The 18,621-nt window shown below is 37.7% G+C and overlaps 2 protein-coding genes across 2 annotated transcripts; one reads left to right on the forward strand and one right to left on the reverse strand.

Annotated features, from left to right (window-relative positions):
* Positions 1–1,050: 1,050 nt before the first annotated feature.
* On the reverse strand, positions 1,051–9,588 carry LOC144036186 (ribonucleoside-diphosphate reductase large subunit-like). Its single transcript, XM_077546603.1, has 19 exons — positions 9,483–9,588; positions 8,450–8,538; positions 8,176–8,353; positions 7,999–8,099; positions 7,238–7,297; positions 7,115–7,154; positions 6,877–7,039; positions 6,661–6,802; positions 6,479–6,562; positions 5,369–5,530; positions 5,203–5,282; positions 4,921–5,122; positions 4,687–4,836; positions 4,391–4,612; positions 3,476–3,552; positions 3,259–3,394; positions 2,862–2,957; positions 2,603–2,791; positions 1,051–2,512 (listed from the first exon to the last, which is right to left on the reverse strand). Exons 1-19 carry the CDS (start codon positions 9,499–9,501, stop codon positions 2,321–2,323), a joined length of 2,382 nt encoding a protein of 793 aa, XP_077402729.1. The 5' UTR covers positions 9,502–9,588; the 3' UTR covers positions 1,051–2,320.
* A 1,354-nt stretch (positions 9,589–10,942) lies between these two features.
* Positions 10,943–18,027, forward strand: rnf121 (ring finger protein 121). Its single transcript, XM_077547489.1, has 9 exons — positions 10,943–11,110; positions 12,921–12,958; positions 13,152–13,293; positions 14,616–14,770; positions 14,865–14,972; positions 15,712–15,832; positions 15,925–16,058; positions 17,056–17,157; positions 17,647–18,027. The coding sequence occupies exons 1-9, from the start codon at positions 11,033–11,035 to the stop codon at positions 17,765–17,767; spliced, it is 999 nt and encodes a 332-aa protein (XP_077403615.1). The 5' UTR covers positions 10,943–11,032; the 3' UTR covers positions 17,768–18,027.
* The last annotated feature ends 594 nt before the right edge of the window (positions 18,028–18,621 follow it).

The raw sequence follows: 18,621 nt of genomic DNA on the forward strand, positions 1-18,621 counted from the left end.
CAATCTTTAGCTGCTGTGGCTAAATCCGGCTTGCTCAGTCTTTCGGCGTTCGTTCGCCGGGGTTCTCACCGAACTACCAAGTCGGTCGCCGAGATGCTCGCTCGCTCAGACAAAATAAGAATTGGTGGTAGGCTTGTGAAACTTAATGCTAATAATGCAAAACACCACAGACAGTGTCCATTAAATTGAAGGGAGAAAAAAAGTTTCATTATTTTACATTCTATTTATTTATTTCATTATTAAATGTTTTTTATAAAGTAAAATACTGTATTATATTTTGGGGGGATTTTGTGTGTGGGGGTGGGGGGATTACTATAATGCCATTTCCATTTTTATTATTATTCACAGTACAAATTAAAATAATCTCAAGGCTACAAAGTAAATAAGGTTTTCCATATTAATTTATTATAATTTACCATCAAATTCAACTCCTAAATTATTCCGGCAGCTCTTGAAATACATGTTTGTACGGAATGGATAAGCTGCATAATAAACATTGGTTCAGCTGAAGATAAAAAAATGCTATATAAATCCGATGTATTGTATATATTTTTCTAGACTATTAAAATGAGAGAAAAAAATCAATAAGATGGGTACAGTGTTTGTGCAGCAGACAACCCACTAATGCCTCCGTGTAACAGTTGCAGGTCTCAGCTTGCTTCACACGTTCTGCTCCCATGAGGTCGCCCTCGTTAATTTATCACCTGAAGCATGTCCCCAATGCACTTTGCATCCATCTCCTCCAATGGAAAACGTGTTGGTGTTGTTTGGCTGTTGCTTTCCCATCTCGTTGTATGGAGAAGTTTCTGGCGTACTGTAGCTATAGCAACCGATCAACTGCAATGGCATTCCATGTCATGTTTATTTATTTATTTGTCTCTGAGATACTCGCAGCGGAAAAACAAGCAAGCAGCAATCATCTTGTGCAATGATTAATCCAGGTGTGCCTGACCTCAGTAACCTCGACGACAGTGGCCAGACACACCCGGACTAATCAATTCGTCCAATCATGAAAGACAGGAAACAAAGTTCAAAGTAGTCAAGCTGTGCAAAGAGCCCATTGTTTTTTATTAAGTTCGAATACAATGCATTTTCACACTGACGCATATTACATGTTATGTGGTTATACTCAGCAGCTTTATAACACCTGCATAAAAATAAACACTGAATTATACCTCCCTAACAATCTCAGCTGTGTCAAATTCATTTTAATTCAATGGCCACTTTCACCCTAATTTGATCTCAAGCGGGCCGGACGAGTATGTATGTAACCTATTGAGCTATAAATAATGACAGGTCAAAATAGTTCCAGTTTTTCTAGTGCAAATAATTTACATTTTGAAAATATTAGCATTTACTGCAGAGTAATCTGAAATTTGTTGACAAAAATGAGTGCAACATCTTTGCATCAAATCCTGAGTAAGGTCCCAAATTTCAGAATGTCAGGGGGAAAAAAAATTAGCAACTGTTCATTTTAGTGTTCTGTCCTCACGGGCCAGATAGAATTCCCTAATGGGCCGGTTCTGGCCCCCTGGCTGTATGTTGGACACCACAGCTGATCCGGATATCATTAGATGCAAATTAGATGCATTAAATGCAAAGTTCATTTGTAATGTTATAAAGAGACTGTTTAAAATCACACCTCAAGATGTATATTGAGTTAACTCATTCACTGCTATACGTTAAAAATTAATTTCAACTATTTCTATTAGTTTCAAATTTTTTCCCACTTTTGTTAACAAGAGTATGAAACCCTAGATTTTTTTTTGTACATTTAGAACAGATATCAAGTTTGTGATTAATCATGAGTTAACTAGTGAAGTCAAATGATTAATTATGATTTTAAAAAATTAATCGCCTGACGCCCCTAATTTTTAATACTTTTCTGTTTAGCTTTTTTTTTTTTTTAAAAATTTAAAAAAAGATTATTAAAAAAAGCAAAACAGAATTAATTAATTTGTAATTAATCGCGTGATTTCACGAGTTAACCCACAATTTTTATATATCTGTTCTAAATGCACAATATTTTTTTCTAGGTTTTCATACTCTTGTTGACAAAAGTGGGAAAAAGTACTAAACTAGTTCAAATTCATTTTTGACATCTATAGCCGTCAATGGCAGTGAATGAGATAATTGCTTCCTATTGATCCATACAATACACTGTAGTACAACATAACAGAAAATCCCAGCAACTATTAAATAACTTTAAAGCTTAGTGACCAAAACTAAAACTCGAGTACATAATATTTACAAATCGAAAGTACATTGTAGTGGCAAAAATATGTTAAAAGGCAATTTTGCACCTCGTGTCGAGATTCACCTAGGAGCCACACATAAGACACTCGTCTTTATTGGCTAGCGAACACACCATGGCGGCCATGTTGCGCTCTTTGCTCTCCTCCTCGGAACCCTTGGTCATCTGAGCGTCTTTTAGCTTCTCTTTGTTGAGAGTGAACTGGATGGGGTTGGCTGCAGGCTTCGTCCTCAGGTAGTACATGCCCGTCTTAAGGCCCTGCACGCCAAAACGAGTCGGTTAGCTTACGGGGGGGGGGGGGGGGGAACTCCCGTACTTTTGGGATGCGTTCTCTTCGATATGACTCACCAACTTCCAGCCATAGAAGTGCATGCTGCTCAGTTTGCCGTAGTTGGGCTCAGCAATGTGGATGTTGAGCGACTGGCTCTGATCGATGTAGGCGCCGCGGTCCGCCGCCATTTTCAAGACGGTTTTCTGAGAGATCTCCCACACACTTTTATACAACTGCTTCAAATCTGCTGGGATTTCCTCGATGGCCTGTTAAAAACAAATATGTCAACGCCAAATTTAACTATGGGATTGATAAGAAGAAAGCGATCAGGATTACCTGGATGGAGCCGTTCTGAGCAATTAGTTGGTTCTTCATGTCGTCACTCCACAGTCCTCTCTCTGTCAGGTCCTTCAGCAGGTGAGGATTAACAATCTGCCCGAAAGACATGTATAGTATAATTGCGTGTGATTGGCCAAGCTAAGTAGACAGCAAGATACTAAGATTACAAAAAAAAAAAAAAAACATTACTGGTAAATGACTCCTCAAGCCTTTTTTTTTGGTCTAAATTAAGTACCTCAACTCATTTCAACACCAAATGCCACAACATACCGACACTTAAAAAACACTATTTTTCCTTTTAGAATGAGCCTAAAAAACAGCAACAGAATAGATTAAAAAAAAAAAAACAGTAAAAAAGTAAATTCATGAATATTGAACCATGAATAGTGCTGACCTGAAACTCCCCTGACAGCACCCTGCGGGTGTAGATGTTGCTGGTGTAGGCCTCGATGGACTCATTGTTCCCGAGGATCTGGGCAGTGGAGGCCGTGGGCATGGGTGCCAAGAGCAGACTGTTCCGAATGCCGTGCCTGAAAGACACGCGGGAAAGGAAGTCAGTCCAGAAACCGCGATGAGTCCCAAATATATGTTTTCCTATCAGGAATACGTACTTGGATATTTTCTCCTTCAAGGCTCCCCAGTCCCACAAATCAGTCGGGGTTCGCCCCCACATGTCATACTGAAGGATCTGCGGAGCAAGAAACAAAAATATTTAAGTTTGGAGTATCCGTGTTGTAACTGGGGCCTGACAGATTAATCACACGTGATTAGCTTCTTTCTCTTTTTTTTTAATTGACAAGGGAAAATAGGCTGGTTATTTATATATTTTCCTGATTTAAGGATTTCTTTATACACATTACAACGTAAAACAAAGATAACAGCATTTAAACATCCCGCCCCCATTTTTTTATTTTTTTTCGCATACATTTAGAGATTTTTTTTCCAAATACATTCCAACATGCTTGTAAGCTAAATGCCACGAGGGCAAGTAAAAGGAAAAAAGAGGTTAATTTTTTTATTTGCATTTGACCTACATTAAACCAATATGTTTGAAAAGTAAGTAAACACTGTTCATTTGTAATTTTATGATACGTTTGAATGTATACATGTAACATATTTCCGAGTTCAAATGTATTTAAAAGTATGTTCGAAAGTACTTAAATAAGTATGTTCCAATGTAATTGTAACCTAATGTCAAAAACTATTATTGAGGAAAATAAAATAAAAAGGTTTTATTTATTATTATTTATTTATTTATTTTAGTATTTGGCCTATATTATACGTTTGATAATTCTGTAAACAATTTTTTATGATAAATCCGTTTGACCGTTAAATACATTTAAACATATTTGCAAATATGTTCGAAATTATTTGCCAGTCCAAAATGTTTACTCCACGCGTCCGCAGTTCAGGGATCCGAAAATAAGTTAATTTATTCATGATATATTTCTTAACTAGCTAATTAATCGCCCTAAAAAAAATCTATATTGGTTGGCTGTATTTGAGACATTCTGAAAGCAGCTCACCCCCTTGCTGACAGGAGAACCAGCGTAGGTCGCGTAAGGCCCAAACTCAGCCGCCAGCTCACAGCTGGCCTCCAAAGCGGCGTAGTAGATCGTCTCAAATATTTGGATGTTGAGCAGCTGAGCCTCCTGGCTTTCAAAAGGGTAACGCATCAGGATGAAGGCGTCGGCCAGGCCTTGAACGCCAATTCCTATTGGCCGGTGACGTCTGTTAGAGCGCTCGGCCTATAGAGTGGAGCGTAGAGTTCAGCATTAAACACGCAAGGACCGCACTGATAGCTGATTTTGGATTAGTGTACCTCGGGTACAGGGTAGTAGTTGATGTCAATGATCTTGTTGAGGTTCTTCACGATGACTTTGGTGACGGCTGAAAGCTTTTTGAAGTCATACTTCTTCTCTGAGGTGACGTACATATTGAGGGCGATGGAAGCCAGGTTACACACCGCAACCTAAATTACAGACTTGTGTTATACATCAAATCACAACCAAGATTAAAAAATAATAATAATAATAATCCATATTGGTCATCATACCTCATCTTTGCTGGTGTACTCCACAATCTCAGTGCACAGGTTGCTGGATTTGATGGTCCCCAGGTTCTGCTGGTTGCTCTTCCCGTTGCAGGCGTCCTTGTACAGCATGTACGGCGTGCCGGTTTCAGTCTGGGACTCGATGATGGCGTACCACACTTGCTGAGCCTTCACCACGCGCTTGGCCCGGCCCTCCTTCTCATATCTGAAGGAACGGACAACATTTACTGAGCATGTTGGTGCTACCGCAGAATGAGTTGTTGATCAATTGAAATCTTCTCCCACCTCGTGTAGAGCTCCTCAAACTCTTCTCCCCAGCACTCGTCCAACCCGGGACATTCATTGGGGCACATGAGGGACCAGTCCTAAAAGAGCAAGACAGGAGTAAGTAACTTTAAAATCAAATAATAATAATAATAATAATAATTAGGTAAAGATTTCTTTTTCAAACCTGATTGCTTTCTACTCGTTTCATGAAGAGGTCTGGGATCCACAAAGCGAAAAAAAGGTCTCGGGCTCTCTTCTCCTCTTTACCTGTGTTCTTCTTCAACTCCAAAAAGTCAAATATGTCAAAATGCCATGGCTCTAAGTAGATAGCGAACGCACCGGGTCTCTGTAGAAATACAGGTAGAACATTTTTAACAATTAACCAAATCAGATTTATTGGCAAAGTACAGTCACACGACCTGTCACAAAAAAATAACAGGGGGAGACAGAATGGAAGCCTGGCAGTTCACTAGTTAGTGCCCCGTGTTTCTTAGATGGAAAAAGTAAACATAAGGAAGGAGGGAGGGGTGGGGGGGGGTAAAAGTTCCCTCATAACTTCCCAATATCATAACTAGTATTTTGAAGTTTTACAATTTGGAATAATGCATTATGTTGGGAAGCTTATCTCACAAGACTCTTAAGTGAGCAGAAAGAGGATTATTTTCACAATCGTGTTTTACTAATTTTGGCGATGCCAAAGATGGAAGGTGTGCTGGAGCTGGATTCCCAGCACAATATGATGGAATAATAATAATAATAATAATAATAGGAGGAAAAAGAGCAGAATGTTCACTTAAATGTGAGGCATGTTCTTAAGCGAGTAGGATTTTTTCCCCCTTCACAAAACATGGCATTTTTAAGGGGGGGGGGGGGGTGTAGACTTTTTATAAGCACTATGCATCACATTTGTTTTTTTTGTTTTTGTTTTAGTACCAAAATTGTTTCACTTTTTTATTGTATGACTGTAAGAATTTTCCTTAAAAAACTGATAGTACAATCAAAGTAGGTTTTATCAGACATGACAAATTAGATCACAGGAGTCAAACTCGCATAAGCAAATAAAGCATGTCAACTTCCATGAAAAATCTGTACCAAAATTCAATTTTACAGTAACTTGAACAATTATTGAACACATGTTTACCCTTGACTTCTGATTTAAAAACTAGTAGGGGATTAAACATTGATATGATATGATCTATTATCTGAGTGAAACTGTAACCACAATTTGGCCTGCAACGTGACACAAATGAGTTTGACACCCCTGAATTAGATGTTAAAAGATGCCTCTCCTGACCTTGTTGCCTCCTTGGTCAACATAACGTGCCGTGTTGTTGTAAACGCGAAGCATAGGAGTCAGCCCATTAGAAGTGCCGTTTGTCTGAAATGAAAATATATATATTTTTTTTTTCATTTTTAATGATATGATCCATGATTGTTGACGTTTCCTGACTGTGTATTGGTGCGGCAAACGCTCACCCCGGCAATGTAGCTGCTAGTAGCTCTGATGCAGCTGACGGCCAGTCCGATGCCTCCCGCCGACTTCGAGATGAGGGCGCAATCCTTCAGTGTGTCATAAATACCATCGATGCTGTCATCCTTCATTGTTAGCAGGAAGCAACTGTCAAATAAATAAATACATAAATAAATTCAGCAGCATTTGCGTTGCTGCCTTGATCACTTTGTTGTCCTCACCTGGATAGTTGTGGCTTGTTGGTACCAGCGTTGAACAAAGTGGGGGAGGCGTGCGTGAACCATTTCTCCGACAGAAGGTTGTAAGTCTCAATAGCGGCATCGATGTCTCTTTCGTGAATGCCGACCGCCACCCTCATTAGCATGTGCTGCGGTCTCTCAGCAACTACACAAATAGAACTTTTGTTCATGAAAACCAAATAGCCTCGTCCTCGAGTACCACTTGAAAAACTGTCCTCACCTTTGCCGTTTATTTTCAACAAGTATGATCTCTCAAGAGTCTACAGACAGAAGAGGAGAAAGTTACATGCGGGCAGCAAAGGTTGGATTGAGATATTTCTTGGAATTAACCAGCAAAAACCACCTTAAAACCAAAGAAGTTGTAGGAAAAGTCTCTGTCGTAAATGATGGCAGAGTTGAGACGCTGCGAAATAAAGAAAATGAATTAAGCTGAGTATTGTGGTCACACTGAAAGAGGAAAGAAAACACTGACACGGAAATAAAGCAAGTTAAGAGAATTAATTTGTAATGCACTTTATATTTCAAAGAATAATCTGTCATTGTTTTTTGGGGGAAATTTTATCCATCAAAAGTACTAGTGGTATCGTTATTGGTGACTACTTGAGTTGAGTACTCATACTGTGATATTGAATATTACTAATATTACAAGAAAAAAACTATTTACAATGAATCACTGTAATTTTATTACAATACATTTGTAGTAATATTTGTAAGACTGAAGATGGAATTTCTCAGTAAGTGCAAATCACGTCACAATGAGGAATGTTTGGGTTGGGTTTTTTCAATCATAACATTCATGCAAAAGTCCAATAAAAAAAAAAAACTAACATTACTTTTATTCTTGTGAATGTTGTTTTCTTCTTGAATAATATTTCTTTACTTTCAAAATGTCAGCCATTTTATTTGTACATTCATCACTTAAAGTTGGAAATAATACACATTTTCTATGGTAAAAACTGAATTCATTCTTCAAATATTTTAAAATAAAATCTCATAATATTTTGTCTTCATCCTGACTATATTACTAGTTTTTTGCATCATCTTTTTTTCCTTTAATAGTCAGATGCATTTGTTGTGGACCTCAAGCATAATTCATCATCTTACGGCCTTATTTTCCAGCACAATGTCAAGTGTCTCCTTCGAAACCATGGGAAGGTGATGCTTGGTGATTGGGTTGATGTAGGCTTGCAGGTCCTCCATCACATCTTCAAAAGAATAAAACGATGATTATTTACTGCTATATAGGTTGTCTTCATGGTGTGGCGGCCGTATCCAACTTACCGCTGAAGACTTTCTTGGTCTCCTTGTGCAGATTGGACACGGCAATCCGTGCCGCTAGGATGGCGTAGTCGGGGTGTTTGGTAGTCAGGGTGGCGGCGGTCTCTGCCGCCAAAGTGTCCAGCTCAACAGTGCTCACTCCGTTGTACAAACCCTGAATCACCTTCATTGTGATTCCGGTCTGTGCACACAGGGAGTTCGAGTTTAAACAAATACTGTATAACATTGTTGTACTTACTTTTTTATATATATACATTTGATTTTTTAAGTAACTTACAGGGTCCACAAAGTCAGAATTGAGGCCATAGCAAAGCTTCTGAATGCGAGATGTGATTTTATCAAAGCTAACTGCCTCTTGGCGGCCATCTGGGGAAGGGGGGGAATAATTAATAAAATAATTATGAGCCGGTTGTTTCTTTCGACAGTCGACATATACACAATAATTACTAAAAACATTTTAGCCATCTCGAGGAAGAGAAAAAGTCTCATAACTCAGCGGGAAGGTCATCAAGGTTATTGCTCTGACCATGTATACTTTTCAAAAAAAATTCACAAAACCCTCTTAAAACACATTTATATCTCTTTTATTTAAGTATAAGTTTGTTCTAACCAATTATTCCACAGTATTTTTGAAATATGTTTTTCAGATGACTGCATATCTGTAAGTTGTAACAATCTTATACCAAACAAAGCAAAATATATGATGTTAAATATTTCACAATAATAGTTCTGTTTATGGTTTAACTGGATGAATCTGATTAAGATGGTTTATTACCGAACCAAAAAAAAGAAGTTTTCAAGTAATGTTGGTGTCTAAATTGTCCTCCCATTCTATAATAACTCACATGAGGTATTGAAGTCCTTTGCCCAAAATTGTTTTTAGAGGGTGCGGCAACAATCACCTGTCAAACCAGTCACAATAACTAAAGCCACTTGGCGGGCATCACCCAATTTTGTGCACCATCTGCCTTGTACTTTAATTGTTGGTTTTACTTAAAACAAACAAACTAATCAAGCAAACATATATAATTGTAATAAAAATGTGCAATATGTTTCTTTGTTGTTCATAAACGAAGGCTTTGTTTGCTTTTTGTGTGTGTGTGCAAAAACACAGCTCAATTTACACTACACATAACAGTGAAGACAAGGCAATTGCAATCTAAAACCTTTTTTTTTTAAAAAACGTTTCAATATATCTAAGTCATAAGCGATACGTCGTTTTGAAGTTTTTAAAAACTGCGCATCCGAGTGCATCGCATAATTTACAGTACTATAGACGGTAAATAAAAATAAATAAAAAAGCACTTTACCTCGTTTGATCACATGCATGTTGACAGCTTCGTCGGGCAGCGACTATTGTTTTTGTCTTCACACTAACCTCAAAATTGGCTCCAAATAATATTTTTTATTTCTGCAGCAACGCTTGGTGAACACAGTTGAATCTGATGACGAGCGCGCCAACGGCTACCGGCTAGTAATATCGCATCGCGTCGGCCGCTCGACCAATCAGATAAGACTCTAGTCGTATTTTTAACCAATCGCTATCCTCCATAGTGGTCTCTTACAACTTCCGCTTCCTTTTCCGGTCTGAATGTGGCGGGAATACTCAAACAACAGGTTTTGACTTGAACCAACAATTAAATTCATAGCGACGGGACAGCAACGTTAACTTTTAAAGCTATGAATCAAAAGGTGTTAAAAAAAAATTGCACTTGAAGTAATAATGTTTTCTAGATAGAGTTTAAGTCATTTGGGCTGCGGTATTCAGTTTCAGGCTTTGTATGCTGATGGACCTATTTGTAACACAAACAAGCTTTGAGTGGGTGGATTAATGCGTCATCATGCCATAATAAATATTAATTTTATTTTTTTTGCATGTATTTCAGACAAGCACTGCATTGTTTGGATTTATTTAAGAACATGTCCTTCAGCCAGCCTGATACTTCAAGGCATGTATGGACGTGATCACAAAGTATGAAAGCTACATAGATATTATGTCACAAACCAACAATCACGTAATTTTGTTTACGTTTATTACATTACATTTACATACTGCAAGAAGCGGATGTGCTCTCAGTGCTTGAATGGTAGACCACTTCCACCAGCCAATAAATATTACTGCCTGCACTCGTCCAGCTCACAATTTACTTTGTGTTGAGGCTCCTAGGTTTTGTTTTGAACATAAACTGGAAAAGCCATGCTTCGTGTTTTGAACAGCGAATATAGCATTTTTAGGGTACACACAGACGCTTTTTAAATGATCCTCCATGGTCATATCCTCAGATTTTTGTGTGTGTTTTCTTTGGATTTCGTGCCAACTGTTATGATGGAATGATGCATCTACGTAAGGGAAATAAAATGTCAAAGACGTCTTAGCTCTACTAGCAAGTATTTTGCCGAACGCCCCAATGATATTACCAAGACAAAAGTCAACGAATCCACGTACAAAACTGTGCATATGTTGCACAAAAGTCACACCCAGGCGTAAATATAAATAACTATAAAATAAAACTAGATTACAAGTAGTTTTAAGAGAGTAGGGATTTACACCTTCTATTCACGCGTGTTCAAACAATGAGCGTCTTAACTATTTCCGCTCCAAGCGTGCAATAAATGATAATTCCAGGCTGAAGGTGATGGAGAAGAGACTGTTGGAAAAATGTTGACTAAAATGTTTCACGGCATTCCATTGAGAAGTTTCAGACAACAACGCGCATTTCTTTTTGAAAACGGTCAAACATCATTTGCGACATTATTTTGAAATCCATACCAGGAAAGCCAATACCGGAAGTAACAGTGAGTGTGAGATGTTGCTAGTCCATTGCTAATGGCTCCCGAAAGATAAAGAAACCTTCGGAAGATGGCCGGGGTGTTTGAGGTAGAGGTGAATGGAGTGGAGCACGACCACGGACTGGAGCATCACGATGAACCGATCCAGGTGAGTGTAATTTCTTATATGTTTAGTCGTGACACTACAAGCAGGTGGAGTGGATTTAGTTCCTAGGCGGTAGTTGCTAACGCCGCGTTAGCTTCTGTACTGTTAGCCCAACGTCAGCACTCTTTCTCTCTGTTAATCTTCCTACTAAACATAGGTGAACTGGTGGGTTCCAGACGATAAAACGTTTTACGAATCGAATAAGTCAAATGTGCCGCTTCTAGGCCAGCGTGGTCAGGTTCCTATCCTTGCAATCAGTTTTCGTTTGTTGGTGAATCGTTAAATATACAGTCCCTGACAAAAGTCTTGTCGCTTATCCATTTTGTAGAAACACCAGCTTATAACCTGACTTTTAATTAACCCATTGGTTTTGGAAATGGCTCATATAAAAGCTAAAACCCTCCCAAATGATGTTTAATATACAAAAATTAATTAGCTTCACTGAAGAAATTTTGATCATTTAATGAACACAGAAAGGTCAGATTTTGGCAAGACAAAAGTTTTGTCGCCTACAAAAAGTCATGTGAAAATGGAACAAATAATTGACTTCAAATACAAAAGAAAAGTTACCTAACATCAGAGAATGAAGTAGTGGTGCTGTGAGATCCATATCTAATATCTTGTATGACAAAATTTCTTCAGTGAAGCAAATTCAGTTTTGTATATTAAACATCATTTGGGAGGGTTTTAGCTTTTATATGAGCCATTTCCAAAACCAATGGGTTAATTAAAAGTCAGGTTATAAGCTGGTGTTTCTACAAAATGGATAAGCGACAAGACTTTTGTCAGGGACTGTACACAATGCAGAATAAAATGTCCACACTGCCTTTTAAGTGTACACCTGACGTGGTTGATGGGGGTCAAAGGTCACGCGTTTAAATGTCTACATAAAGGTGTGGCCATTGGTGTCTTACCCGAAGTGGCCAAATGTCAATTAAATCGATGTAACCTGTAGTAATGTGTCCGAAAGGAAAAAAATAAATAAAAGTCACAGACACCTGCTGTCAGGCTGTCACACCCACTGCATGGAAAGTCATTCCTTATTTTTAAGGTGAGCAATTACAGACCTTCATGGTGGGAAAAAAAATAATCCCTTGGCTCTGTGGTGATTGTGTAACATCAGGGGACCTTCCAGACACAACGACACAGTCTGCGACATTGTTGTTAAGTTTACCCTTATGGCATATGTGCCATCTGGATTCACACAATGAACTTAAATGATATGGTATTGCTATTTATGGCTGCATTATAGCGGAAAACTGAATATTTGACCCCTGCCAAAAAAGGTTGAAAATTGTCGGTAGATGCCACAAAATTTTACACTTTTTTTTTTCATGGACACTTCATGATCATCTAATGTTAAGATAAGATCCGTGTATGCACACTACTGGTAATAAGTCAAGCACTTTAAATGCAATTAATAGCTAGAAATGTTACAAAGGTAAGTGGTGAACTGCCATTACAGGAGAAATAAGGTTACTCAAAACTGTAAACATACTGTACTGTGACAAATTTGTGAATGAATTTCTGAAGTATATTACATTTACATTGTGTAAAGAATGCCATGAGTTTGTTCAGCTGTTTATAGTCAAAAGTTTAGAATACATTTAGGTTTTTGTTGAATTGATTTTGTGGTATTAGTTTTTGATTAGATTGAAACATTGTACTGCATGAATAAAGAAAGTGAAAAAGTCTTGTTTTTTTGTTAAAAAAATATAGAACATAATCCTCGCAAAGTTCTGACTTTCTTTTCAATGTTTTTTTTTTCCCTTTAAGTAGCAACAATGATAATTTTGTCTCTCTTTGTCAACAGTTTGATGCGTCCAAGCTCTCACCGGAGGAGAAGTGGAGGTTTGTGTCTTGTCAACACTCAATCCAAATAAGAACGGCAATAAATTTAAATGGTTTCCAGTGTCTTAAAATGTCATATAGCCAGCAGGCGGCTCACAGAGTGAATAACCGTTTTAAAAGCAAACATTTTTCTTAGTAGATATTAATTAACAAGGTTTTATTTGCTCTTGAGTTGTGCTTGTTTGACCAACAGAGTGGAGCATGCCAAGATGCATGCCAAACACAAAGGCCATGAGGCCATGCACGCAGAGATGGTGCTGATCCTCATTGTCACACTAGTCATCGCCCAGCTCGTCCTCGTGCAGTGGAAACAGAGACACCCAAAGTCTTACAACGTAAGAAACGACACTATCCCATGACTTCTGTTTTTTTTTCATGACTGGGTATCATTCATTGACCACTTAAGAATTTTAGCTGTCATGTCGAAATGGATCAGTATGTATGGACAAGTGATGTGGTGTAGCAAACCTGTGTTGACATTGAGTATTTCCCTATGTGGCAACAAGCTGCTAGGGGCTGTTTGCTTATGTTAAATTGCTAAAGAAACAATATTCAGTACTACTGCAGAAAGCTTGAAATAAATATTGCTAAGAGTTTTGTTTAGCACTGTTAAAGTGGAACTACTAATGTTTTCGATTGTGGGATTTTGTCCAGCCTCAAATTTGTACTTCAATCTAAAAATAAAATCAAATAATACAGGATGGTTATGAAAGGTGTTCAATGAATAGGTTTGCGCAGCGGCATTAAAATATGTTGTTACACGGCATGTTCAGTTACTGCTGTTTTTTATTGGACTTTTATATTTATGATCTCAAAGTGTTTTCAATATGAATATTACTGTAATTATGACTTTACTACTGCATTGGTGTAGGCAAGTTGTATAGGTTCTTATCTCATTTCATTCTACTTTGTCAAGGCAGCACATAATTTTTTTTAAATAAATACATTGATAAATACACTTCGATTTTCCCAATTATCCATTAACTCATTCACTGCCATTGACGGCTATAGACGTCATAAATTCATTTTAACAATTTCTATTAGTTAAAAATTTTTCCCACTTTTTTTTAACAAAAGAGTTTTTAACTACTAGAATTTTTTTTTTTTTTTCATATAGAACAGATATAAAATTTCGGATTAATCGTGAGTTAACTAGTAAAGTCATGCGATTAATTATGATGAAAAATTTTAATCGCCTGATGCCCCTAATTTTTTAATAATCCTTATATTTAAAAAAAAAGAAGAAGAAAAGATTATTAAAAATGAGGGGCGTCAGGCGATTACCATTTTTAATCGTAATTAATCGCATGACTTCACTAGTTAACTCACAATTAATCACACATTTTTATATCTGTTCTAATACAATAAAAAATAATCTAGGTTTCCATACTCTTGTTAACAAAAGTGGGAAAAATGTTAAACTAATAGAAATAGTTAAAATTAATTTTTGACATCTCCAGCCGTCAATGGCAGTTAATGACATGTCATCCATAGAGGGAATATTTTTACGAGTGTACTTAAGTAGTTTGTGCAGTAATTTTCTTCAGTTCAATATTTCAAGAATCATTTGTCAGTCGTGTGTAATGTCAAGTAAAAGGCTTGTCCGTTGGTAACTTTTTCTCCCTGGTTTACGTGTCAACATGCTGCTGTCTTGTAGCTGGTGACTCTGTTCCAGATGTGGGTAGTTCCTCTCTACTTTACTACCAAACTTCACTGGTGGAGGTTCCTGACCACGTGGTTTATCTTCTCTGTCATCACAGCATATATTACCTACCGTGCCACTCGCAAGCCTCTGGCCTGCACCACACCAAGGTAAAATGCAACTTTATGGCATATCTGCTACAACCCCCCCCCAAAAAGAAGCAATGTTCGTCTCTAAGGAATGTAGCGTTCTCGCCTGCTACAGATTGGTGTACAAATGGTTCCTCCTCCTCTACAAGATCAGCTATGCCACTGGGATAGTTGGCTACACTGTTGTCATGTTTACTCTTTTTGGTATCAACCTTATATTCAGGTAGGTCATGGTACTTTTTCTCTCTTTTTTTCTTTTTTAACAGTCTGTAATAGAGCTGTGACAATTAATTGAAATTCAATTACAGTTACAATTATTACACGCCATAATTACAAAATTGGCATAATTGTAAACAAAATCAAAAGATTATTAATACTTATTTTGAGTTGTTTAAATTGATACATTTGCACCTTTTTCAGTTTAAAATGACAAATTTTGTTTAGTCCAAAAGGAACTTGTACAGTATATAGTGTTTCAAATAAATACATTTGTACCAAAAAAACAGATGATTGTCCTGACTCCTAATCACGATTGCAATTATTACCAAATTAATCCTGATTAATATTTTATTCATAATCGAGCAGCCCTAGTCTGTTACTATAACGTCATAGTTAAAAAAGAAAAGAAAAGACGACATTCTTGGCAAAGTCCAATGTTTTGCAGTGGACTGGCCGCTAGATGGTGCTGTTTGCCACCATTTTGATCTACATTGGGCAAACTTTTGTGCTCAAATGTCACACTTGAATTTAAGATGAACACATAGGAAAGGTCATTTGTTGATTGTATTTGTGATTAATTAGTCATAGTTAAAAATAATAATTCTTAAACGGTTGTAAATGTATATAGTTATAACGCCTCTTGTTAGTTTCAATCAAGACTGAATATGATTTACGGTTAGCTTGACAGCAGAAACGGACTTAACTGTCAGTTTGGTGATTCATAGAATTGTAATCACACACAGGATAAAGCCAGAAGATGCAATGGACTTCGGTGTGTCCCTGTTATTTTACGGCCTGTACTACGGGGTCCTCGGCAGGGACTTTGCAGAGATGTGTGCTGACTTCATGGCGTCAACAGTCGGGGTAAGAAAGGGCTCGACTTTCCGCTCATCATTGGATATGACGACTTCTGCTCCAAAAGTAACATTCACTGTCTCGTCCCCTCCCTAATGTAGTATTACAGTGCGTCCGGAATGCCAACCAAGCATCTGTCTGATAATATCTGCGCCGTATGTGGTCAAGCCATCCTTGTTGACGTCAGTGAGGAGGGCATCATTGAGAACACGTACAGATTATCCTGCAACCATGTGTATCCTTCACTCTTAACATCTCTCGTTGGAACATTTTCATTGGATTAAACCAGGTGGTCCACTTGAGCTCAAGAGATGTCTTTCACGAGAGACGCCTGGCCATGACAGCTGTGGGAAATTTCATTCGTGTACAAAAGGTCACCGTAATCAAGTCGAGAGAAAATGTTTTTAGTGCGCGTACTTGAATTAGCGCCGGCCTGGGGGGAGTCGCTAGAAGAGGTGGGTGAGCTGGGTGTAAAGGTTACGAGTCGATTTTGCCTGCTCTTATCTTGGTTCTTGCAGTGTGCAAGTCCTCAAAAGCGGGTAAGGACGTACTGATGATTTTTTTTTTTCCCGGCTACCCTAGCTTTCTGTTGTAGTTGAATTTTGTCCTTTTTTTTTTTTGTTTGTTTTTGCCATCACGCCAAATTAAAGAAAGTTTCGGATTTCTTAGAAAGGAGAGCCGCAATCAACAATACACTTTTGCAACAACTAACTACGCTATAAAAAATGAAACTTTATTAAAAAAAATATATATATATATACTAAACAGGGGTTTCTTTGTTGACTAATTTCTATGAAAGCGTTGTCATTGTGAACTGGAAATGCGCCACGTACTAGGTAACCTTTTGTTATGTAAGCCGGTCCGTTTTATTTTCATCAACTCACTTCCCCAACAAGTTCACTGCCCGGACCACAAATAACAAGCATCTATAGTTGACATAAAAGATTTTCTGTGTTCCTTGTTGCTGTCTTTCGAAACCGGGTGTTCCCCGTGATACAGTTTTAAGTCATTTACACGATGCTATTACTGGATTATGAGTGTCAGGAATTGCACAATAAGGAAAGAGTTGTAGTATTTCACTGATACTTAACAGGTCGAAACTTTGGATCTGATAGGATCCTCATCCGTGTTTATTATGCAAAAGCTCTCTCAGCTTTTTGTTTCAGTTTTCTTCACACTGTTAACGATTCCAATTCCCATAAGGGTTTGATCTGCCTTAACTTCCCATCCAGGTTCCATGAGTTCTGCATAAGAGGTTGGTGCATCGTGGGAAAGAAGCAAATGTGCCCGTATTGCAAAGAAAAGGTAGATCTGAAGAGGATGTTCAGCAACCCGTATCCTTTTGGCAAACAGATTCGAATGCACTTTTAATTTAGTTTGTTGATATACATTGTAATGCCCAAATATCAGTAAATATGGATTTTCTTCTTAATAGAACACAACTTCTTAGCAACCAATTCTTGTGCTGACAGAAGAGAATTAAATCTCGTCACTTAACAGGAAGCGTTGCTACTAAACTTCAGGTGACATTTTTAAATCTGATGCACTCTTAAGTTCCTCTTCCTTTTTTTGTGGCACAGATTGTGCACTACTAACAACCACAAGAGTGGTATAAGTTGCTTTTTTTTAACCTATTAAAAAGAACTACCTGCATAGTCAGAGAATCTTACTTTATTTACTATTTACCTGGTAAATGTAATTGTTATGCTCTCACTAGTTGTACAGTATGTAAAATTAAAGGTACCAAATGTCGTTGTGTGCAAGACAAGATGTAAAATATTGACATTTTTTCCGCCCTTTTTCCTTAATCGAAGATTTTGTAGCTGGGAAAGGCCACACGTCATGTACGGACAACTTTTAGACTGGCTTCGCTACTTGGTGGCCTGGCAGCCTGTTATCATCGGCTTTGTGCAAGGCATCAACTACGTGCTCGGTCTGGAGTGACCCGCACGTGTGGGGAAATGGACACACATACCACACGGAGAAGAAAATGCTCCGATTCAAATGACTGGGTGCCTGGCAATGAACTGAAACATTGGTTTAAAAAGTGTCTGTACTTTTTGTATATATTTTTAGGTGCACATTACCAGCACTAATGTTTCATTTGATTAATAGTCTCAATATCCTGTCAATTCTCAGAATTTTCTTGACACCCTAATTGGTTTTTGCAACTAATGTCCCAGTAAAGATGTTCATAATCATTAGCTGCCTGCTTTTTTTACTTATTTCTTCATGTTTATTAACACAACTTTGGCCTCTTATGTTTAATGCAATTTTCAGCCATCTGGTAGTTGAAAAAAGGATTAAAAGTGTTATTACCAGAAACACATAAATGGCTTGCAAACTAAATCTAAGCCATGTTTAATAAGATAACATTGTAACTTGAGTGAGTTGAGTACAAAACATTAATAATATGTCAAATTCACATGAGTGAAATACCAAATCGCCACGTTGAGAAAGTCCCCTTTGGAACTGAACTTTAACATAGTGATCGGCAAGGTAACAAGGAAGTTGGTCCTCTGGGCTGTATATAAAGAAATCACATGCAGGCTAAGAATCAGCAGTCAAGAATCAACACTGGAAGAATCACCATGACGCTCTCATCAGTCATCAAAGGTAATCCGTTTGACTGACGCCAGCCCATTTCGTTCAGTTCATGGTTGTAAAGAAGTCATTTCCCTCCACAGCTCTGGGGTCTTTAAGTCTATTGTTAGCAGATGCCTCTCCAGGTATGCTCTCTTTTGTGTGTCTTAAATCGTTTTTTATTATTTAGTAGTTCATTATAGGTATTTGTTTAG

Source organism: Vanacampus margaritifer, chromosome 16, assembly GCF_051991255.1.
Source record: "Vanacampus margaritifer isolate UIUO_Vmar chromosome 16, RoL_Vmar_1.0, whole genome shotgun sequence".
NCBI classification, from domain to species: Eukaryota; Metazoa; Chordata; class Actinopteri; order Syngnathiformes; family Syngnathidae; genus Vanacampus; species Vanacampus margaritifer.

Coding starts and splice junctions, on each gene's coding strand:
- rnf121 (XM_077547489.1), top strand. CDS start 11,033: ATGGCCGGGGTGTTTGAGGTAGAGGTGAATGGAGTGGAGCACGACCAC. Junction 15,833..15,924: donor TCATGGCGTCAACAGTCGGG/GTAAGAAAGGGC, acceptor TCCCTAATGTAG/TATTACAGTGCGTCCGGAAT. Junction 16,059..17,055: donor AGATTATCCTGCAACCATGT/GTATCCTTCACT, acceptor CTTCCCATCCAG/GTTCCATGAGTTCTGCATAA.
- LOC144036186 (XM_077546603.1), bottom strand. Junction 4,613..4,686: donor ACTACTACCCTGTACCCGAG/GTACACTAATCC, acceptor TCCACTCTATAG/GCCGAGCGCTCTAACAGACG. Junction 2,513..2,602: donor ACTTCTATGGCTGGAAGTTG/GTGAGTCATATC, acceptor TTTGGCGTGCAG/GGCCTTAAGACGGGCATGTA.